Here is a 25,939-nt window from a genome sequence, read left to right as displayed (position 1 = left end):
TTTTTAAATATATATATATATGCACTCTCCACATTCAGATTCTCATACCCATGATGTGAGAGGGTCTCATTTGCATAGCCTATCCTGATTCTACTTAATTAAGATTTTGAAATGCTTGTAGTATTTATTTATTTCAAGAACATCATAATCATCATAAATATGAAATATAATATTCAGTCTTAATCCATGATTCAAGTTATAAACATATCAAAGATAACAGGCTTAAATTTTATATTATAAAAGACTCTCAGTAATGTTCGAAATAAAGTAGGAAGTTAAAGAGCATTGTGGACCAGAAATCTGAAGGATTTTGCAAAATGCAGCTAATGTTATCAATTCCATAGGTAGAACACTATTTTTTTCAATATTTTTCAGCATTTGTGAGATATAAACATTTTGAAAAATGTATATATTGTAGAAACGTTGAAATTCTGGTTTGACTCCATCCATTTCTATGGCACCTCAGATAAGGAAAAACATGAAGACATAGAACAAGTTAACAGGCCAGCACCAAGTAGTAGCACTGAAATTGAAAACACATATATCGACAATGCTTCAACTCAAATATATAATCGTCATGATATAGCTGATAGCAAAGGAAAACCAACCTTCCCAACGTATTTGGAACCTCCTATTATTGCAATTGGTACCCATAAGGACCAGTGCTTGGTATTATATATCTTAACTTTAAAATAAAATATGTGAAGTAAATACTTAATATTGGTAGCTACAAGGTATTAATAAATTGTTATATGTCATGTTCTTGTATGTAACACTATGTAACATGTGTGAGGATATCTGAGGGTTATGTACCGCTTAACATATTGCATTTTAATCAAAGTTATTGGCTGAAAAATATATCATAATAAACAGTATTGAACCTTTCCCATAGACATAATATCATTTCCATTCAAAATGTTTATACAGTCAAAACTTAAGTGGGAAGGTTATCGTTCTTCAAGTACATGATATATCCAGTACAAATACTGTAGTTTCTTCTATTATCTTCATGATTATCACAACCTGTAACATTTTGTAATTGTTTTTGTCCATTTACTAGGGAAATTTCAAGGACCAACTACGAGATCAAATCATATATAATCTTGGAGATTCTGCAGCAAGACAACACTTGAGAAATTGCCATTACGTTTCAAATATAACAGATGGAGAAGATAATTTCGAAGTACTTCGAAGGGATATATTTGAAATTGGAAAAAAGATGCCAGATTTTGGAAAACAACTGCCAACAAGATTTATTAAGCTTGAAAAATCTTTAAATGAAAAACTACAAGCAGGAACGCAATTCTTATCTTTTGTTGATGTAAAAGCATTGGCAGAAAAAAAAGCGGCAATCACTAATATTGCTGAATTAGATGTATTTCTTCGATATCACCACAATTTTGGAAATCTGATATATTTCAAAGATATTCCTGAGTATATCATTCTAAATCCTCAATGGTTAGTTAATGTGTTCAGATTATTAGTGACAGCAGACGAATTTAGAGATAAGCTGATAGGACTCAAAGAATGGGATGAATATGAGACTACAGGAAAATTAACTGAAAGTCTGTTGAGTTGTATATTTGCTAATCAGACAGAAGATATTACTACATGCAAAGAACATATTTTGAAAATTATGGAAAAGTTTGACATTATCGTTCGTCCAAGAATGTTAGTTGACGACAAAGAGCAGGTTGATCCTCATTATTATGTTCCCTGCATGATAAAAACGATTGCATCAAAACAAATCCAAGAACAATTAAAAACACCTCAAGAGAAATCATATTGCTTATGTTTAGAATTCAATTTTTTACCACCTGTTTTTATCAATCATTTCATTATTGCTTGTATAAGGAAGTTTACAACATCTAAATTCCGAGATCACAATAGAAGTCCTAGACTAGCCTTATTTAGATGCGCTGGTTTATTTAACATTAATGCAAATGGCTGTGAAAAGTTATTGGTAGCATCATTCAATAAATTCATTCAATTTCAAATATGGAAATTTGATTCTGGATGTCGAACTTCATACAAACATATTGGAAAATTTATTCTGGAGGAAGTTGACAAAATTATACACAAAAACTATCGATTGCTTTGTATAAATTATGAAGTAAAAATGAAATGTGAAAGTACAAGTTATGATTGCTTTGATGGAATAATAAGCCCTGATGACAATGACCATGATTATTTCTGTGAAGAGCACGATGAAATGCATGTTTATAGAGATGACTGGTTCAGTGAACACAAAGTGGTAAGTAAATAGAAATATGAAATCCTACTAGAAATATGTATTATGATGAAAAATGATCTTTACTCTCCTGATTGGTCATTTTTCTTTGTCTTTAATTGCAACCAAAAGCAGTAAATAACAAAGGTTTATGATAAAATGAAACAGTTATATCCCGTGAATAAGATATGAATATTACAGAAAAACTCATCATTTTCATTAAGATGGAAACTAGGTGTGTCAATATGGAATAAGACACAAACAACTATTACACAGATCAGACAACCTTTTTTTTAAATTCATTAATTCAACTTTGACTTAAACTTACAATGAGACACTGGAACATTAGTATGAGAATAAAGAAGGCTACCATTTAGTGTTGGTATGAAGTCACATGTCAAGAAATCAGCCTTTCTTAAGGGCATACGATATAGTTTTGAATCAGTATTTACAGTTTGATGAAAATTTCCATATTGGCTATTTTTTGCCTGATTTAATCAAATATGTAATAAAAAATATACCTTCATGTTCTACTTTTTGGGTTAAATGAGGTCGAAATTTTGTTTATTTGCTCAAAATTCGGATTTGAGGTGGTATTTTCACTTTGGAAAGAAAGCCATGACTTTTTTGTTTTAAAAGATAAACACAAATTGTTATTTGTTAAATAATTTGTAATTTCTGTTTTTTTATAAGTATTCTAAAAACTTATGCATTTTTTATTCAGAAATAACTCATATTTATCAAATGAATTGAGAAAAAAACGTCATTTTTTTGCTGTATATTTATCAACATTAAAAAATTGCACTATTTACAGTTTTATAAAGTTTGGTTGACATAATCTCCCTGCAAAATGAAACAAAATGTCATTTTAAAAAATAGGGGTCCATTCACTCCTTTTCAAATTAAATCATTTTGAATGATAAAAATCAGTCGAAAAATGCCTCTTTTCCCAGTATGTCACAGTTTGACGTCGCGAAAATAACATTTTACGTTAGCAACTTCATTACCTCTCTTGTAACTGGTATGCCCTTAATCTTAAATTTAACTTCACTTTAAATGTGACTAAAACTTTCTTTTCTATTCTAAAATTGAAACTGTGCAACAGCAGGATCATTTTAAAAAAGAATTAACCTTTGCAATATGCTGGTGTGTTCATAATGTTTCCGTTATACAGAATATTTTATGTGTTAGGAAATAACATCCACTGCCATAAACACCAAGATGCTCTGTGTTCTTTCATTTGCTCTGTCTTTTCTGACATATTAATTAATTTCGAAATGATATAAACTATAATTTGAATATACCTGTTATAACAAGATATAATATTCCAGACAAAGAAAACTGCTGAAAGTCAGACTGAAGAAGAGAAAACAATTGATCAAAAGAAAGATGGAGATAGATTCTGTTTTGAATTTAAATTCCCCCAAAGCATGAACAAGGTTTGTATTCATGTTGCACAATTTTTTACTTTGTTTCTATTTTATGTCATTAATATAAAAAAATGAATTGTGAAATAATTATAGGAATATTGCTACGTAAACGGGTTTTAGTGTGTGTAAACTGAGTTCCTTTCATTTTATGTCTCAAGTTCTTTAATTTTAATACATTTTTGAACCTCACCTTGTTGGATAAAACGGGGCGATTTATTTGCAAGGACAAATACCCATAATAAATTAACCAATATAAGGAAAGTGTTTGAAGTTAGTGCTAAAAATGATTAAAATAAATAGATTTACCCACTTGAATTTTAGACGTGTTCATTTACTTGAAATATTAAGAGCTGCACACTAGTCTAACTTCTTTAACAAAAACTAACCTCAATCAATCAAGTTTGTGACTTCCCACCTTTCGGACATAAAATAAACATACCTTCTGAATCCCATCAACTTTGTTATACTATAACATGAACCTAGTAATTCCATGTACCAGGGACCAAAGTTATTCCTCTAAAAAAAAAACATCACATTATATCTATTCCTGTTTAATTCTCGCTCCAACCAGAGCAATGTCTGAGACACATTTTTCTCAATAGCATTGACCAGTTCAAGACCTTATAAAAACATGCGATAATACAAATTTCAATTTCAGAGTAAGGCACAAACAATTCCGAAGATTGACGACCGTTACTCTAAAAAATCTCTCAGATTTACCATTTTTAGCTCACCTGGCCTGAAGGGCCAAGTGAGCTTTTCCCATCACTTTGCGTCCAGCGTCATCGTCCGTCGTCGTCGTTAACTTTTACAAAAATCTTCTCCTCTAAAACTACTGGGCCAAATCAAACCAAACTTGGCCACAATCATCATTAGGGTATCTTGTTGAAAAATTGTGTCCGGTGATCCGGTCAACCATCCAAGATGGCCGCCATGGCTAAAAATAGAACATAGGGGTAAAATGCAGTTTTTGGCTAATAACTAAAAAACCAAAGCAATTAGAGCAAATCTGACAAGGGATTCAATTGTTTATCAGGTCAAGATATAAGTGCTGTAAAAATTTCAGATGAATCGAACAAACCGTTGTTGGCTTGCTGCCCCTGAATTGGTAATTTTAAGGAAATTTTTCTGTTTTTGGTTATTACAGTATCTTGAATAGTTTTATAGATAGAGATAAACTGTAAAAGGCAAAAATGTTCAGCAAAATAAGATTTACAAATAAGTTAACATGACCAAAATGGTCAGTTGACCCCTTTAGGAGTTATTGCCCTTTATAGTCAATTTTTAACCATTTTTCGTAAATCTTAGTAATCTTTTACAAAAATCTTCTTCTCTGAAACTTCTGGGCCAAATTTAACCAAACTTGCCCACAATCATCATTGGGGTATCTAGTTTAAAAAAATTGTGTCCGTTGACCCGGTCAACCAACCAAGATGGCCACCATGGCTAAAAATAGAACATAGGGGTAAAATGCCGTTTTTGTCTTATAACTCAAAAACCAAAGCATAAAGAGCAAATCTGGCATGGAGTTAAATTATTTATCAGATCAAGATCTATCTGCCTTGAAAGTTTCAGATGAATAGAACAACTCGTTGTTGGGTTGCTGCCTCTGAATTGGTAATTTTAAGGAAATTTTGCTGTTTTTGGTTAATATCTTGAATAATATTATAGTTAGAGATAAACAGTAAACAGCAATAATGTTCAGAAAAGTAAGATTTACAAATAAGTCAACACGACTGATATGGTCAGTTGACCTCTTTTGGAGTTATTGCCCTTTATAGTTAATTTTTTACATTTTTCATAAATTTTTAATAGATATTTAGAAAATATTTTCCACTGTTATTACTGGGTCACTTCATTATAGATAGAGATAATTGTAGCAACAAGAATGTTCAGTAAAGTAAGATCTAAAAACACATCACCATCACCAAAACACAATTTGTTATGAATTTATCTCTGTCCATTGTTTAATATGCAAATAAACCAAGGTGAGCGACACAGGCTCTTGAGAGCCTCTAGTTTTCAATATCGCTATCAAATTGTACCCCATCTCTTAAGCTTTAAAAACCCAAAATCATGAAATAAATAACTAGTGTACAATTCCTTCTATTTTTATTTTTTTTTAACGGAAACGTATATTATGAATTTAGAAATGTTTGAGTCTAAAACCGGAAAAAAATCAGTCAAATGTAAAGAAATATAAATATGTAAGTCAAACATTGAAAAACAAATAAAAAGAAATATAAAATACCACTTTCCAGTACAAAAGTTTTCCCCAATCTAAAGAAATATTGTCAAGACCAGGTTTAAATATCCAAGTCTAGACATTGAGTTTCCAGCACGAGAAAAATAATCGAAAATTGATTGGACAACCCTAGTTATATATAATATCTAAATATTATAAGACAAATGGGATTTACGATGACTCATAAACATTACAATATATAGAGATTAATACATGGCCTTTTCCATATCAGTCTGGGTATCATCCCCAGACCCCCATATCAGCCCGAGACGGAGTCGAGGCGCTGATATGGGTCGATGGATGATACCCAGGCTGATATGGAAAAGGCCATGTATTAATCACTTTATCATATACTTCCGACAATAGTTTTATGTAAAGCAAAAAAAAAAACAAATGCAACAACTAAAACAGTCAAAAACTTTATAAAGAAGTTAAGTTATAAATCCAATATACTATTATTGTCAACCAACAGCATCACTACCTCCATATATATGTACATTGCATGGTTACATTTCTATAGAGGCATTTTGAAACATTGAATATTTGGAAGAGTTTCATGATCATTAATTATTACTCCATGTTTGTTGTACTAGAAAATGATTCATAATTGTCAATGGCATTTGTTAGCAAGTACTAAACTATCCCCACAAAAGTTCCCGTAAATTTTAACGTCGTCATCAATATCTGACGTCACAATGGAAAAATAAACAACCGATACCGGAAACACCAGAAGTAACTGGCACGAGAAGCACTGTTATGGGTTTTTGCATGAGATGCCCCTGATATGGGTTATCAGACCGGGCTGATATGGGTTATCAGACCGGGCTGATATGGGTTATCAGCCTGGGTGGGAAATTATGGCTTGTGAACTTCCGTTCGTTACACATATGCAAAAGCTATCATATTAATGCTAAGTATATGATAAATTCAGGTAAATGTTGGGTGTCAAAATTATTAATAGTTCTCACATTTCTTAATAATCAATACTGTAGATCGATCCATTTATTTTCATGGGTATCCATTTTTGTGGATTGAGGAAAACGCATTTTCGTGGATATTTGATTTTCGTGGATTTGTCAATCTCTCCATACAATGCCTATTGAAAATTTGAAATTCGTTAAATATTTGAATTCGTGGTTCACTTGTATCCACAAAACGCACGAAAATTGGTACCCAACGAATAATAATGAATCCACATAATTAGAGATATCATATGTGAAAAATAAAAAAAAGGATCTAAAGGAAGAAAGACAATTCAATTTCAAAAAGTGAAAATTGGATTATCACAAAACAGCCCAAGGAAGGCTTAAGATTAAGCAATAAACAAACTTTGTCATCCAAAGGTGCTCCACTGATTAAATAAAACTTGTGGTAGAAGCTGAAATGTTCTTACATGTATTGAGGAGTGTCAAAAGTCTACATTTAAGTTCAGGAAATAAAAATGTATATAATGTTAATTACAAACTCGAAGATCATGCCATGTGAATTCAATGTTAATGCCCCACCTACGATAGTAGAGGGCATTATGTTTTCTGGTCTGTGGCTCCATTCGTCCTTTTGATTGTCCATCTGTCCCTTTGTTCGTTCGTCCCGCATCAGGTTAAAGTTTTTGGTCAAGGTAGTTTTTGATGAAGTTGAAGTCCAATCAACTTGAAACTTAGTACACTTGTTGCTTGTGATATGATCTTTCTAATTTTTAAGCCAAATTAGACTCTGGACCCCAATTTCACGGTCCACTTATGATACGATGTTCGATAGATTGAGTATTTATCTCATTATTATCTTGATAAAGTGTTGCAACATATAATGTTGATAAGGAAGCTTTAAAACAGGGGTTCCAAAGTTAAACTTAAGGTCATCTCACACATGTCACAAAAGTGTGATGTTGTTACTTCAGGGGTCCCTGTACAATATTATTTTGGATCATTCATGGTTAGGATTATGTAAGGGTTTCTTCTAGGATATGGTTTGGTTTTAAGGATACGGCTAGTGCTACTGGTGAGGCTGTGTTTAGTATAAGCTCTTTATGGGTTGACCAGTTTAATATGCTCCATTGTCATTTGGTTGACCGTTAAAAACAACTTTGTAACAGATGAGAATATGTTGGAATTATCATAGCCACAATTCCGTCCCCTTTTTATACGCCCGTCAAAATTTTGACAGGATGTATTATGATATACAAATGTCTGGTGTCAGTCCGTCCATCTGTCTGTCTATCTGTCCGGCGTAAACATGTCGCACCGTAACTTGAGAACGTCTTATCCAAATTTCATGAAACTTAACATAGTTGTTTCTTATGATGGTCAAATGATCTGTTTACTTTTTGGTGAAAATGAGATTAAAACTTTTTGAGTTACGGCACTTTGTAACTAAAACAGGGGTGTGTTTTTTCACATGTCGCACCGTATCTCAAAAACAATTCTTGATTATGGCTTAAAACTTTAAACACTTCTTAGTTATATTAATCTTAATATCTGTATACTTTTTGGTGATAATTAAAAATTTTCTTTTTGAGTTATTGAGTATTTTGTAAAAAAGGGGGAGTTTTTTTTTACATGTCGCACCATATCTCAAAAACGATTTATGATTATTGCTTTAAACTTTACACATGTTTTGTTATATTAATCGAAAGATCTGTATACTTTTTGGTGATGATTCAAAATATCGTTTTTGAGTTATTGAGTATTTTGTAAAAAAGGGGGAGGTTTTCTTTTTACCTATTGTGCTGTATCTCAAAAACAATTTATGATTATTGCTTAAAACTTTACACACTTCTTTGTTATATTAATCTCAAGATCTGTATACTTTTTGGTGATGATTCAAAACTTTATTTTGGAGTTATTGAGTATTTTGTTAAACAGGGGAGGTTTTTTTTACATGTCGCGCCGTATCTCAAAAATAAGTTATGGTTATTGCTTAAAACTTTACACACTTCTTTGTTATATTAATCTAAAGATCTGTATACTTTTTGGTTTTGATTCAAAATTTTATTTTAGTGATATTTAGTTTTTTGTAAAAAAAAAAACAGGGTTGGGGGTTTCACATGTCCCGCCGTATCTCAAAAACAATATATGGTTATTGCTTAAAACTTTCTCAGAAACTATTTATGATTATTGCATAAAACTTCCACACAAGATGTCGGGCGTATCATGCGCTCATGGCTCAGCTGTTTATTCGATTGTGTGAAACTCGAATGTTACGTACTTTCGCGGATTTTTACTTGCCAGCATGACGGGTGGACCCTTTCAAAGTTGTATTGTTCATTTTTTTAGTTGTCTGTACAGTATTTGTTGAATGTTGAATACGTTTAGTAGTATGTCTTCTTAGTCTTGGTGATTTCCATCGATTTATGGTATTTGTGTTCATGTTGTTGACCCCTTGGTATCTTCCACATCCTTTTTAACATAGTATGCATTTTATTTGGCCTTTCTGTTTATTAGCATTGCTATAGTTTTACATGGATCATTCTCTTTCACTATCAACTTGTGTTCTTGTGCATATCCTAATTTCCCAAAAAGATGACTTAATAAAAGATCTTTCAAAATGGTTTACAAAATGCCTGTTTCAAATCAAAATTTCAAACCACTTGATTTCCTACTGATTAGGATTATAATTTAATACGCCAGACGCGCGTAAAAAGTGTTTGATGGTTTGAAATTAGTAATATGTGAAAAACAGAAATTGAGTTAAATTTTCTCAAATAAACCTTCATTACTTTTCATTCAAACGTGTCTTTCTAATTGTTGTGTATTTGCCTACTTACTTATTATATTTGAATTATATATATATATATATATTCATTAAATAAAATAGTAAAATAAGTTAAACAGTTAACAGTTCCGTTCAATCGATTTCATCCTTCCATTGGGACTCTTCAGGATAACTGATATGGCGTCGTTATGGGCGACGTTGTTAAGGAGGTTTGTGACTTTCCCTCATTGTTCTTTATAAAAAGTTTCGGGATTTAATTTTGATCGGAACGTTGTGATGAAATAACGCTCCATCTCCTTTCGATAGGCTTCATCCCGTCTACATTTAAAAATAGGTATTATTTGAAAACGTTTTTTACCACAAGTGTCAAGATGGGCACTAATTGGCGAGTTTCTGTATTGTGGGTGTGTTATTTGTTCTTTATGAACTCGCACCCAGTCACAGAGGCTATTCCCAGTCTGTCTAATATAATTTTCATGACATCCAGGACATGTGACGCAGTAAATAAGGTTTGTTGTCTTACAAGTCATATTGGCGTTCACATGAAATTTTCTGCCATCTTTAAATGTTTTTATTTTTCCCGTTTCCAAATATTTTATATCTTGACCGCAAACACCGCATCTTGAATCTCCGCAAGATTTTATTTCAAAGTCACTAAACTTCCGTTCAAATTGAGCTCTGGTTAAGTGTTATTTTTAATTTTTAGGTTGTCTGCGGCTGTAGATTAAGTTTCCTTCCGGTATAAATTTTTTCATAGCTTTACTTTCATGAAGAATCGGAAGGTTTGATTTAATTGAATTAAAAACGTTCGGTAGATACGGGTCATGTGTACTGACAAACGGTATTTTCTTTAATTTTTCATCCGTGTCTTTTACTTTTGGGGTTCGTAATTCTTGAAGTGTTAGAAGTTTTGATTTTTGTATTCCTCTTTCAATTAGTCCCTCTGGGTACAACTGTTGTGTCAAATAGCCTTTTAATTCCTTCAAACCTACTTCTGGAATGTTATTGTCTGATACTATAGCACAAATTCGTCTGGCCATACAGTAAGGTATATTTCGTTTTGTATGGGACGGATGACACGAATGAAAATTTAAGTATTGATGGGTGTCTGTGGATTTATAATAAATATCCGTTGTTATTTGTATGCCTGATTTTAAAATGAGGATATCCAAAAATGGTAGTTGTGTACCACTTGTTTCCATGGTGAATTTAATTGACGGATGTAAGGAGTTGATCAGATCTTTAAATTTGTATAAATCTTCTTCTGATCTGCTCCAAAATATAATGCAGTCATCTAAATATCTTTTCCAAAATTGAATGATATAATCACTAAAATTTTGGTCGTATTGGACAGATATTCGTTGATACATTTGTTGCTCTAAATATCCCATCACTAAATTGGCGTAGGTGGGGGCGACTTTAGTTCCCATGGCTGTACCTTTAATTTGTCTGTATTTTTTCCCATCGAAATAAAATGTATTTTCTTCTTGCACTATTTTGATAGCCTCTAGTATGAAGTTTGTTTCAAATCTACTGTCAATTTCATCCCGTTTTTCTCCGATCCAGTATTTTACGGCTGTAAGACCTAGATCATGGGGAATATTTGTGTATAGACTTGTAACATCAAAACTTGTTAATAGTGTTATTTAATGAATATATATATCTGCACATGTGAAATTAATTTTTACGCCTATATATTTGTTTAAATATACTTTTTCACTCTTTTGGTCTTTTGGAAAATGTTGTTTGTGCTGTTTTTAGACCCTTCTACAACGAAATTTGTTTGACATGCACACGTATAAAAATTGCGGTTTTTATCCAACGCAGTCATAGGTTTGAACGTAGTTTTCAATTTAGACTCGTATATATATATATATATATATATACAACTCGTATAAACATCAACCCAACAATGTTAGATCTGTAAATTTGCTTTCGCAAATTTTTGGTTCTTCCCTCGCCGGGATTCGAACCCATGCTACTGTGATATCGTGACACCAAATCGCCTGCACTGCAGCCGTCCCGCTAGACCACACGACCACCTGGGCTATATATATACAACTCGTCTAAACATCAACCCAACAATGTTAGATCTGTAAATTTGCTTTCGCTAATTTTTGGTTCTTCTCTCGCCGGGATTCGAACCCATGCTACTGTGATATCGTGACACCAAATCGCCTGCACTGCAGCTGTCCCGCTAGACCACACGACCACCTGGGCTCTCTAAAAAAAGAGCTTTCGGTGGGCATGTGTTACCTTTCCACGTCAGTTTTAATCTAGCGGCGTACTACAGTACATGATATATAAGGCATGAAGATGTTATTCGGTTACAGATCAGCTAAATTATCTATAGTAAAGGATCCTACAAATTAATGTAAGATACAGTCACAGAAAATAATTATATTCATAAGTACGTCTGAGTCAGTGACAACCCTACAACAGATGTATCCATCGGATCGCCATCAATGATGGTGATACATGGCTGTGTACATAATGTATATACAACTCGTCTAAACATCAACCCAACAATGTTATATATATAATTATAAATATATAACTTTTATTTCCTCTATTATAGAGGTTTGGTGTACATGAAATGATTTTTCATGAAAACATTTCATGATTTGCAAAGTATTAGGTCTTCCTTACAATTCTGTAGAAGGGCTGATGCTAAAATATGAGGATCACACAATACTGATTACAAAATAAAGGTTGTACATTTGTACTAATAAAGTCCTAGGACATTAAAATAAGTTTTAAACCATTTTTGTTGTCAGTTCCAAAATAATAAGAATTGTGCTTTCTGCGTACAATTAAAACATTTGTAAAATAGCAAATTCAAGAAAAGACTTCCAACATATTTTGACATTAATCATTCAGTAACCAATAAAATATTAAAATATTACATTTTATGATATAGATAATAAACATATAAAAAAGTATAGATTTTTTGTTTTTGTTTTAGGGATGTTTTTCAAAAGAAACGACCAACATGACTAAAATAGTAAAGATCGTTGCAGAAATACTTGGTGATGCACTTTATGATAGGCTTAATTTGGACACTGCAAAGTACCAAATGTATTCACGGAGTCAATGGGATATTACTTCATTATATGAAGAGCACAAGATTTTAAACCTGCATACTCCAAGAAAATATGAAAATTATCGTGGTTATTGGGGTGGGCAATGGAGTGATCTTTGTGAATGGCATTTAGGTATAGGCGATGATATCGAACGAATAAGACTAGTACGGAATGAACTTAGTCATCCAGATGTCTTTGCTCTTGATGATTCAAGATACGAAGAATTATGTACCATAATAGAACCTGTGTTAGGTCGTTTTGATAACGATAATAAGCCGACCCATTCATACATAGATAGGTATAATGAGATACTGAAGCTAACTTTTGAAAATGAGGATGTACGATGTATTGTGATTGATGTCAAAAGCAAACTTTAAAGGACAACAGATTTCCACAAACTTGACTCATACTTCCTGACTACAAATGGTATTTTAAATTACACATTTATTTATTGCAATGTATTTATTCGGATAGCTGATTTGAAATTTGTATTTAGAAATAACCAACAAAAATTGCAATATGATGGATTTTTTTACAAAAATATGGCTAAAAATAGAAAATACGAGTCAATTCAAGTTATGTCTTTTATCTTGAAAACCACCTTAGATCGCGGAAATCTGACAGGAGGAAAAATGTTTAGAAGGAAGAGAACTCCCTTCTTTCTATTAATAGATAAACTGTTTAGATTTTTTTAGGAGTTATTGTCCTTATATGCAAATTTTACCATTTATCATTTTTACCTATTATCTGGAAAATTGTAATAGATTCGTTCTTATGTTGAACTGTTATACCACTGTCCCAGGTTAGTAGAAGGGTTGGGATCCTGCTAACATGTTCAACCCGCAACTTTATTTTTGTATGTGCCTGTCCCAAGTCAGGAGCCTGTAATTCAGTGGTTGTCGTTTGTTTATGTGTAACATATTTGTTTTTCGTTCATTTTTAGCTCACCAGGCCCGAAGGGCTATTAGTGAGCTCTTCTCATCACTTGGCGTCCGGCGTCTGTCGTCCATCGTTAACTTTTACAAAAAACTTCTTCTCTGAAACTACTGTGCCAAATTAAACCAAACTTGGCCACAATCATCATTGATGTATCTAGTTTAAAATTTGTGTTTTTTTATCTGGCCAACCAACCAAGTTGGCCCCCATGGCTAAAAATAGAACATGGGGGTAAAATGCAGTTTTTGGCTTATAACTCAAAAACCAAAGCATTTAGAGCAAATCTGACATGGGGTAAAAATGTTTATCAGGTCAAGATAGATCTATCTGCCCTGAACTTTTCAGATGAATCAGACAACCCATTGTTGGATTGCTGCCCCTAAATTGATAATTTTAAGGAAATTTTACTGTTTTGGGGTATTATCTTGAATATTATTATAGATGGAGATAAACTGTAAACAGCAATAATGTTCAGCAAAGTAAGATGAACAAATAAGTCAACATGACCAAAATGGTCAGTTGACCCCTTTAGGAGTTATTGCCCTTTATAGTAAATTTTTAACCATTTTTGTCGAGCCTTCGACTTTAGTCGAAAAAGCGAGACTAATTGATCCTACATTCCGTCGTCGTCGTCGGCGGCGGCGTCGTCGTCGGCGGCGGCGTCCACAAATATTCACTCTGTGGTTAAAGTTTTTGAAAATTTAATAACTTTCTTAAACTATACTGGATTTCTACCAAACTTGGACAGAAGCTTGTTTATGATCATAAGATAGTATCCAGAAGTAAATTTTTCAAAAATAAAATTCCATTTTTTCTGTTTTTTACTTATAAATGGACTTAGTTTTTCTGCGTGGAACATTACATTCACTCTGTGGTTAAAGTTTTTAAAATTTGAATATCTTTCTTAAACTATACTGGAGTTCTACCAAACTTGGACAGAAGCTTGTTTATGATCATAAGATAGTATCCAGAAGTAAAGTTTGCAAAAATAAAATTCCTTTTTTTCTGTTTTTAGCTTATAAATGGACTTAGTTTTTTCTGCGAGAAAACATTACATTCACTCTGTGGTTAAAGTTTTTAAAATTTTAATAACTTTCTTTAACTATCATGGGTTTGTACCAAACTTGGACAGAAGCTTGTTTATGATCATAAGATAGTATCCAGAAGTAAATTTTGTAAAAAAATAGATCCAGTTAACATAAAATACAGTCTTCACTTTAAGTTTTTTAAACATTTATTCGATTCATAAACTATCCTGAAATGTATACCAAACTTGGACAGAAGCATCTTACAATCAAAAGATAGTATCAGTAGGAATATTTTTATTGATTGTTTTCCTCATTTTTGTTGAGCCTGGGAGTTACAGCAAAAGTAGGCGAGACACTGGGTTCCGCGGAACCCTTACAAATTTTTCTTAAATCTTAGTTTACTTTTACAAAAATCTTCTCCTCTGAAACTACTTGGCCAAATTTTACCAAATTTAGCCAAAATCATTATTAGGCTATCTAGTTTAAAATTTGTGTTTTGTGACCGGGCAAACCAACCAAGAAGGCCGCTACGGGTAAAATGCAGTTTTTGGCTTATAACTCAAAAACCAAAGCATTAAGAGCAAATCTGACATGGGGTAAAATTGTTTATCAGGTCAAGATCTATCTGCCCTGAAATTTTCAGATGAATCAGACAACCCATTGTTGGGTTGCTGCCCCTTAATTGGTAATTTTAAGGTAATTTTACTGTTTTTGGTTATTATCTTGAATATTATTATAGATGGAGATAAACTGTAAACAGCAATAATGTACAGCAATTTAAGACTCAAAAATAAGTCAAATGACCAAAATGGTCAATTGACCCCCTAAGAAGTTATTGTCCTTTATAATCTTGATAATCCATTTTTAAGAATTTTCATAAAATTTGTAAATTTTTACTAAAATTTTCCACTGAAACTACACGAACAAGTTCATTATAGATAGAGATAATTGTAAGCAGCAAGAATGTTCAGTAAAGTAAGATGTACAAACACATTACAATCACCTAAACACAATTTTGTCATGAACTGTCTGCTTCCTTTGTTCACATATACCAAGGTGAGGGACACAGGCTCTTTAAAGCCTCTAGTTTTTGTTTAAATAAGGCTGTTAGTTTTCTCGTTTGAATTGTCATATCGGGGCCTTTTGTAGCTGACTATGGGGTATGGGCTTTGCTCATTGTTAAAGGCCGTACGGAGACCTATAGTTGTTAATGTCTGTGTCATTTTGGTCTCTTGTGGACAGTTACATACCACATCTTCTTTTTTATATATACAAAAGAGGGACGAAAGATACCAGAGGGACAGTCAAACTCATGTATCAAAAATAAACATAGCCATATATCATTGCCACGGAAATAGCGCAGCCCCGTCCCTTCATCATGTTTTTTTACTCGAAACTTTTTACATACATTACATATTGAAGATAAAAAAAAAAATCTTATTTTTCTAATTTTTTAAAGGAACCCACTTATGACATTGGGTTTATGCAATCAATTGACATAGAGGCAAGACATATCTGTTTGTTTTAATATATAACTTGTTTCATGCATGAAACTACATTCGATGATTTTGATGAAGTGTTATAATTTGATTTTGCTGTTTATTTTTGTTTGTGAGACATAAGAATAACAATTGGGTTTCGGTGACTGTGTATATTGTATAGAGCTTTATATTTCAGAGGGTTAGAAGACCTATAAGCTACATAGCTTGTATACATATTATGTTATGTTATGTTTCGAAGTTTCCATATGTCATATGTCCATTGTCCTTGACCTCAGTTTCATAGTTCATTGACTGATGAAAAAATACATAGTTTATTGTTAATTAGTGAATTTCATACTTATTATGAGTTATAAGATAATTATCAGGTATATGTGATAGTTTAAAGGTCTGCATGTCTATTAGACAGGAGTCATCTGACACGGACCGCATCTTCTCGAATCAAGGATCAATATTAAGTGTTCGTGTTTAAGTGCGTATCTCAGATTTCATATGACCTTGACATCAGTTTCATGGTTGATTGGCCAGTGTTGTGTTTCAAGATCAGGTCATATTAACAGTGTAGGGATTACATGTACGTCTGCGGACAGTGTTTATTTGACCTTTAACTAATTAATATAAATCATTCATAAAGTTAATTGTATATTCTACTGTACTGGTTGTATAACCATGGTCTTTAAGACTTTCGCCAAGTTTCAATCATGATCAGTAAAACAGTTGAGATGGTCGTGCATTAGCACTTTTGTTTATAGTTATTGTGGATATCAAAACTGTATTTATCTACACAAATATCAATACATAATGACACTTTAAGTCAAAACAACTGTATTCATTAAACTAACATTAACAATTGTGGGTTTGAACTTGTATATATGCCCCTTATGAAATCCTAAAATAATTGGGTATGTCCAGTATTTTTCCGATTTACATAAACATTGTGTATTATGATACAGCTTCCCTAACAGATCGCATATATATGTATAGTAATACTGTATTACCTTTCATAATAATTGAATAAACTTAATTCTTAATTTGGTTGTTTTAGTTGTGTTATGTTTTTATGTTGAAGCGTTGATATCAATATTTGATAAAGAGCAAATTTAATGAGCAAAATTTATGATTAAAACATGAAATATTTTATAACTACCTTTCATTGTAATTACCAAACACGCACTAATAACATCAGAGAAAGGATTATATTCTAAATAAGACAAAATAGCAAAAATAAGACAGTTAGCTCACCATAAATCGCCCTACATTTGTTTTAAAGTGATCATACTGTTTTGAAAAATATACTACCGTTAAGGTCGAGTGTAAAGCTCAAGACATCCGAATCTATAAAAAAAAAACCATTTGTACCACATTGATTTTCATAACGTTTATCTGGAATCAAGCCAAAACGGACAACTACTCTTACAAGAATTCTGATTTATGTTAGACGAATTAGGTTATGGAGAGGTTGATTTTAATTGTGTTTTTTAATAAGTGAGACTTAAAAGGTGCAAGCCAAGAATTAAACTTAAAAGTGCATTGTAAAAATCAGTCAAGTGGAATCCTACAAAAAGTCATTAAAACATCGATAAAGTTATGGACAACAAAAACGAACATGAACGCCAATTGAAATATATCAACACCCCTCAAATTTGCTGACAAGCTCATACTTAATTTGCTGATATAGAAGAGGGACGAAAGATACCAAAGGGACAGTCAAACTCATAAATCTAAAACAAACTGACAACGCCCTGGTTAAAAACGAAAAAAGACAAACAGACAAACAGACAAACAAAAGCACTCATGACACAACATAGAAAAATAAAAAAAATAAACAACACGAACCCCACCAAAAACTAGGGGTGATCTCCGGTGCTTTGCAAATCCTAGCTTTTTTTACTGAGATGACTTTAATTCTTAAATTTTACAGCAATACAACAAAAAAGTAAATGAAATGGGATTCAATAAGCTTGATATATATCTAAGATAGCTGCATAGTTTGATGATAATCCAAGTGAGTTTGAAATAGTAATTAAAAAAAATAAAGATGCCTATCTCTATTTTGTCCAAATTGCAAATCCTAGCTTTTTTTACTGAGATAACTTTAATTCTTAAATTTCATAGCTATACAACAAAAAAGTAAATAAAATGGGATTCAGTAAGCTTGATATATATCTTAGATAGGTGCATAGTTTGATGAAAATCCAAGTTGATTTGAAAAAGTTATTAGAAAATTTAAAGATGCCTATCTGAATTTATATAATAATTTTTACTTTTACCTATTGTAAAAACAATTTTTTTTTATTTCACAGCCATTAATCAAACTACCTAATAAGCTTGAATTTTGTAAGATCAATATTTAATTTAGTTGGATGGGCTTCTTTAAACCAGTCAAAACTAAATTTGAAGGTCAAGACTAGTCGAGACTGGTTCAGACTGAGTCGAGACTAGTCGAGACAGGTCAAGACTGGTTCAGACTGAGTCGAGACTAGTCAAGACAGGTCGAGACAGGTCGAGCCTTGGTCAAGACCATTTCAGACTAATTAAGTAAAGTCGAGACCTAGTCGAGTACACTTAAGTACAGTTAAGTCCAGACGAGACAATGTCGAGACTAGTCGAGTAAAATATGTGCTCGATTTTACTGGTCGAGCACAAAAACTGGTCAATTCAGACTCTGAGCAGTTTGTAGTGACATGTCTCCGGCCTTGGCTTGTCTACTCGGGCCAGCTTGGCCCTGGCTGCCACGAAAGGGCTGTTGTGTAGAAATAGTAGGAATAAAGCTACCGCCATTATGTGTACCTTGACTGGGTGCTCCTGCTGCTTCAGCGGGTCTTTTACGGCCTTGTTTTTTCTCTGTCTTTGTCGTCTTAATTTTCCTGACTGCTCTAGTTTCCGCCGCTCTAATACGCTTTTCATCCTCAGAATTACTGGCAACATCATCTGATAAATACTCTTGCACTGTGTTCCAGCCATTTCCGAATTATCGGCTATGCGGATCAGCTTGTTACGCTTCTTAAGTACTTTACTGGACTCTTTAAGAAGCTTCGTAGCTCTAGCGGGCCTTTTACTGTCAATGTATTCTACGGCTCTGTCAATACTGTCTATGATGTCGGAATTTAACTCAAACTGTATTTGGTTACCTTTAAAGCGGAACGTGGTCTCCACTTTCTTCACCTTCTTAGCAAGGCTGTGGGTTTTGTCGTCCAAGTTTCTTTCAATACCTGCCAACTTGCTGTTCATATAAGTCGTGAACAGTGAAAACAAATCGGCATTACTAACGTCTTCGTCAGAATTTCTATCTGGTTCAACAGATTCCTTACTTGGTATGGGTACTTCAGTGTCGGACATTACAAATCTTCCTATACACAAATACACACTTCTCGTAAGATGGTCTCCACCCTTGTCGATAACTTTTCTCGTGCACGTACGACTTTAAATACTAACGGAACTTACTCTATTGTTATTACAATTAGCCCGCTACCTGAACTGGAAAATTCATACGCCTGTCTTAAATAAATTTATTTCATTTAAATTAATTTAATTTCTCTGTTTTTGAAACTGAACAACAATTGTTTAATTTACAATTTAGAGGTAGGCGAAAGTACGAATGTGACATTCAAACCCAAAAGTCGAAAATAAACTGATTACGTCATGGCTAAAAACAAAAGGAAAAGCAGACAAATGATAGCGCCAAAAAAAACCACAGAAAAGTAATAATGAGCAACTCATAAAAGAATTTGAAGTCCAATATTGTTGTTATTATAAAAAAAAATACCAACTCCTCATGCAGGAACAAATGATACATATACTATCTACTTGTCGGACTTTATATGCAAATATTTTTGATTTTATTGGAATGTGTTTCATGAACACGTACACAAACAATAATTGCTATTATGATATGTTTGTAGTACGTTTGTCACTAATTACTATGTTTATGAAAAGTAATAACAAAAACCCTGCATCCCACTTAAAATCTTATAAAGGCAACAGTAGTATACCGCTGTTCAAAACTCATAAATCCATAGACAAAAAACAAAATCGGGGTAACAAACTAAAACCGAGGGAAACGCATTAAATATAAGAGGAGAACAACGACACAACACCGAAACGCAACACACACAGAAACGGACCAAGCAACAGACAAAACACCACGAGAATAACAAATATAACATCAAAACCAAATACATGAATTTGGGATAGACACGTCTTATCTCAATATCTCAAAAATAAGAGAAAACACAAACGACTCAACGTTAAAATGCAACACACACAGAAATGAACAATATTATAACAATGGCCATCTTCCTGACTTGGTACAGGACACTTTTAAAGGGGAATAAAAGTGGTGGGTTGAACCTGGTTTTATGGCATGCCAAACCTCGCACTTTAATGGCAAAGTTAAATATAAAATTGAAATGACAACATAATATTACAGGACTACAATACAAATAAAAAGGAGAACATAGAAAAGCATGATTAATAGATAACAAAAAGCATCAGGTTTAAAATTCAATACGCAAAAAACGCGTCTTGTCCACACAAGACTCACCAGTGACGCCCATATATAAAAAATCGAAAGTGAAAAAAGTACAAAGTTGTACAGCACTGAAGATCAAAAGTTGAAAAGGTTTTGCCAAATACGCCATTGTTTGTATGCCCGGGATAAGAACATTCTTATTATATAGAACAATTCATGCTATTGCAAACAGTAAATTTTATCAAATGAATATGAAAGAGATATACATAATGAAACTGAAGTATTAACTAATTACAGAAAACTAAACCCGAATACATAACGCCCAGATATAAAAGATCGAAAGTGAAAAAAGTACAAAGTTGTACAGCACTGAAGATCAAACGTTGAAAAGGTTTTGCCAAATACGGCATTGTTTTTATGCCCGGGATAAGAACACTATTATATAGAACGATGCATGCTATTGCAAACAGTAAATTTTAACAAATGAATGTGAAAGATATGTTCATAATGAAACTGAAGTATTAACTTATTACAGAAAACTTAACCCTAATACATGATGCCAAGTTCAATACAGCATAGACACACCCGAATCAGTCCAGGCGTCAACGCAATTAAAAAAATGACGTCACATACGATGGCGAAAAGGCAAACGTTATGCCACATTTGAATTTATGAAATTTAGAAACAGCATGACGTCACACATGAAAAACTATAATTCAAGAGTGAGATAGAATTAGGATTGCTTTAAGATTATATTAGAACTAAATACTGATAATTCATGAAAACGAAATGCATATTGCAATACTTATTAATAGCAATTAACTGTAATATGTATATGTCCAGTTTGTTATGAATCCAACTTCAAACGTAATTAATCGTACAAAATTAAATATAATTAATAAAGGCCGTGATCATTTTTCTATCCGTAACACCTAAATATAATAAAAAGACGTCAACACATTTTACAAAATCCGATGAGAATTACAAATATAACATTAAACATGTAAACTAAATACATGAATTTGGGATAAACAAGTACAGAAACACGTCTTATAGTAAAACGAATTCACATTCAGCAAAACAGTCACAATCGGGAATAAGTCACGTTTGGTAATTAAAAGATTAGACGACATAATGACAAACCACAATCTACTATGTGGTAAAAATGTCCTTGGCTAGTTTGGTTTAAGAGACATCATATGGATCCACCAATTCGTGATGGTGTCCATAAAATTTACGGAGTGTCAATTTTAATCTGTCCTCCTCATAACTTTGTTGGAGCAGTTTCTGCGTAAGGAGCTCACTCCTGTATATGAAGTCCGTATAGTGTGAACAAGCGTGTGAATAACGTATCAATTGTGATATGTAAACACCATACGAAGGGGCGGAGGGTATGTTACTGCTAAGAAATGGGAAATTGATAATTGGAAAGTTGAAATCGTCCCGTATATCATAGATTTTCGTGTGAAGTCGTCCATCTACGTCAATATTGAGGAAAAGATCAAGGTATGAAGCAGTCCGTCTAGTATCAGTAGTATCCTTAATTTCAAGTTCACTAGGATATATGAGATGTAAGTATTGGCTGAAGTATGGGTTGTTCAATGATAAAACATCATCAATATATCGGAAAGTAAAATTAAAGAATTTCGCAAGGTGCTTTTTCTTTTTGTCTTTTAGAAGGTTCTGAATAAATTCTGCTTCATACGAATACAAAAACAAATCAGCCAGCAGGGGTGCACAATTAGTACCCATTGGAATACCGAGTGTCTGTTGAAATATAAATCCTCCAAACTCAACAAATACATTGTCGATCAAAAAGTCCAGCATTTTAATAATATCATCTTCAGTATATTTTCTGGAAGATTCAGTGTGATTCTTTACAAAATATGAATTATTGTATCCCAAAACAAGAAATTTGTATCTACGATTCCCATTTTTATAGAAAAAGCTCTGTTTTATGAGATGGTGAAGTCGATCTTTCAACTGAGCATGGGGAATAGTAGTATATAGCGTAGAAAAATCAAAAGTTTTTATGTTGCTGCAAATTTGCAAAGATTGTGATCGAAGGTTTAGCAGTAGATCTTTCGAATTTTTAAGAATCCACATCTGGTTAACACCACTGGTAGAATATATCTCCTCACAATATTTTTGCAGCCAATCTTTAACTGTAGAAAGAATAGTAGTCAATACTTTAGAAAGATGTTTAGTCGAACATTTTGAAGACCCAGCTATGTATCGTTCTTTATATGGAGTTTTGTGTAATTTAGGTATCCAGTATAATGAGGGCAAGTTTTCTTCGTTTTCTTTGATGTTGATATTAAAAGAAAGAAGGACAGATTTATGATTTTGTTAAATTTCATCCTTGGTAAATGATGTTTAAGAATATGTAGGATTACCAGTAGTTTTATCAATTCCAAGCTCTGTAGTGAGACATTGCAAATAATGTTTTTTACATATGAAGACAATATTATTGGAGGCTTTATCATGCAAAGAGGATAAAGCATCCACAACCTCCGGATTCTTGAAAGGGTTAGAAACTCTAGTACTCATGTTACATCGTAGTTTTTGTATGCGCCTCTGAATGCATGATCGAATAGCTTTGATCCATTCAGACAAAGTGTCCAGTTCGGGTTCGTCTGGTTCGCGCCTCACCCATTTTCTTGCATAGTCCTCAACTGCATCCATCAGTAACTTGAAATTCTTTTTCAAGTTGATGGGCTGGGGGGTTCTATACTTTGGTCCCTTGGCTAGCAACTCTCTTAGTTGTTCATTGGTAACAATACCAAGGTCACCAGTAATAATATGACCAGCTGGACTATAATTGTATTGAGAAGATGCACATGAGCAATCCGGAGGCTTGGTTTTTGTATCTTTGAGGTTAAAAGCCTCTAAAACTCACTTGTGGTTGAAAATCTTTGATGCAATAGACTTGGTGTTAGTTTAAGCAATAACAGGTGTAGCTTTATTTTTGAAGTAATCAGGTATAGTTTTTTGTACAGATTTTTAATGGAAAATATTGCCAATATTTACAGCATCTAAACCTTTATTGGCGAATTCTACCTTAAAAAAGTAACGTTTTTCCTCACTTTTGGATGTAAACTATTAATAGAGATTTAAGATTCTTCCGAGTACTCGAGTATCATGACCGAGTATATGAGTATTAAATTTCAGATCTTTTGACATCCCTAGTATATAATTAAAATTATTATGTGAAACGAACTCTACAGTATTAACATTCGATACGAAGAGTCTTTTACTCGTTCATTTGTAATCAACTTAGTCACAATAACACAAAAAACTATAAATTACTGTTCACGCATCATATGTATTACTCATATTCTCTTATTTGAATTTCTGCAAAATAAACTACTTAAGTGCAGAATAATGTCATGCTCAGAATGTTTCTGTACCACTAAAATGCGATTAAATGTTATCATTTAAAATACATTTTGTAAGTACTCCTTTTAGCAATTATATAGTTTAATATGTTTAATTGACACTAGATGATGAAAATGAAATTAGTATAATAGTAAAGATACCTGAAGCTTTGTTAATTAAGAGTGTTGTTTTAACTATTGTTTTAAATAACCAATTTTTCTCCTTGTTATAAAAATACTGCAATGTTAATTGTAATTTAATTAGCTGTTTCAAAGGCCTCAAGATAAGTATTTTTTCTATAGAATTAGAAAAAAAGGATTAAAATACTTAAACTTTTGTTTGTATTGAATAAGACTGCAATCGTTTCTTTATTTTGATAAAAATTATGAACCGCCATATTATTTCATTACTTTTTGTACAATGATTGGTTGTTTTTCATAAATTTTACTGAATTCAAGGGAAAAGATACGAAAATGTGTGTGTTGCTTAAAAATGCAATTTTTTTTTTATGTAAAAAAAAAGCAATGTCAATTGCAATCAGTAATTAAAATTCATTTAGATAAGTACTTTTGTATAATATGTAAATAATTTAAGGATACGTATGCATAAACCTTTTTCTTGTTTGCAAGAATGCAATCATTTCTTTATTTTAAGGGGGTTTGCGAGTCTAAATAATGTTTTTTCCTTATATAGGATTTCGCTATATTTAACAATAAATGAACTTTGTCTTATACTTTATAGAAAAATGAAATACAAAAAATAGGGTCACCGTTCAGTTACGCTCACAATCTGCCTCCGAAAGAAGCATACATTTTTGTAAATATACTTTTTATCTGTTGAACTTATACGGAGAAATAGAGGTAAAATCGAAATAAAAAAAGAACCAAATTACAGAAATCGCTCAAATTTTACCATGGATTAGTTTAGGTACAGCTTATTTGAAAATAAAGATAAAACATATAGGTCACCAATGAGTTAAAACAGCTACTTTAATTTTAATGCACCAAAGGGAGATAATTTTGGACGTTTTTAATGATATATACATTTTCAAAGTAATCTGGGGCCAAAACGAATTGATTTATTTTAAATTAATGATTTTTGTAGCATATGATAAAGTTACAACTAATAATTAAAAGTAATACAAAAATGTGTAATGAAAAAGAAAATGTTTATTTTTTTTCTGAAATTTTTATACCCTTGATCCTCCTTCAATGGAAATTATTGACCGCCATTGGATTTTTGTACTTTTTATAGCTCAGGACTGGTTGTTTTTCTTTATTATATCAGAATATCAGAGAAAATATTCTATTTTTTTTTTACATTTTCAAAATAACCTTTTGTTCTTCTTTTGATATAAAATATTAGAATGTTACTTGTAACTAGCTATTTCAAAGACCTTAAAGGGGCACTAGCTACGAGATATATAAAAATCTAAAGTTTGATTATTTTCTGTTCAATCAATAATGAAAGTGAAATAGTGAAATAACAATTCGCTTTTTGCAGCCAAAAAGGTTCAATTTTGTCAAATTACGCTAAGAAACATTGAAAATTAGTTATTCACTTGCAAGTGAATGAGTCGAACTCTTTAAATCCGTATTCATGTGAACTTCAATTAAACCCCAGCTACAGATTGACAAGGCATGCATTGTACGTGTACTGGTTATTTAAAGAAAAAGAATGTCAACAATGTAAGTGAAACTACAGTAAATCATTGGATTACTATTGCGATGCACATACAATCATTCATATACGGTTAAAACAATGAGAAACATCTATTTTTAATCTATGAAATAAAATCAAACAGACCTTTAAAAATCTAATTGCACGTGTTTGTTTAATCTATTCATATTTTTATTTATGTTTACATCGCTTATATGGTCATCTGTGGTGAAATCGATAGTTAATTAGATGGCCTCTGGACTAAAATA

At 32.3% G+C, this 25,939-nt stretch overlaps 1 protein-coding gene across 1 annotated transcript in view; it reads left to right on the top strand.

The window, feature by feature from the left end:
- The window catches only part of LOC139503327 (uncharacterized), a 45,741-nt gene extending 28,615 nt beyond the window's left edge, over positions 1-17,126 (top strand). The window contains exons 7-10 of the mRNA XM_071293097.1: positions 419-669; positions 1,061-2,254; positions 3,562-3,669; positions 12,582-17,126. Of these exons, the coding sequence (XP_071149198.1) occupies positions 419-669; positions 1,061-2,254; positions 3,562-3,669; positions 12,582-13,076 (2,048 nt within the window). The 3' untranslated portion in view covers positions 13,077-17,126. The remainder of the gene's footprint in view (positions 1-418; positions 670-1,060; positions 2,255-3,561; positions 3,670-12,581) is intronic.
- Positions 17,127-25,939: the final 8,813 nt, after the last annotated feature.

The sequence above is a fragment of the Mytilus edulis genome, chromosome 14 (genome assembly GCF_963676685.1).
Source record: "Mytilus edulis chromosome 14, xbMytEdul2.2, whole genome shotgun sequence".
Classification (NCBI taxonomy): domain Eukaryota; kingdom Metazoa; phylum Mollusca; class Bivalvia; order Mytilida; family Mytilidae; genus Mytilus; species Mytilus edulis.
The sequence above is the reverse complement of the archived record's forward strand: the minus strand, read 5'-3'. Positions and strand labels throughout refer to the sequence as shown.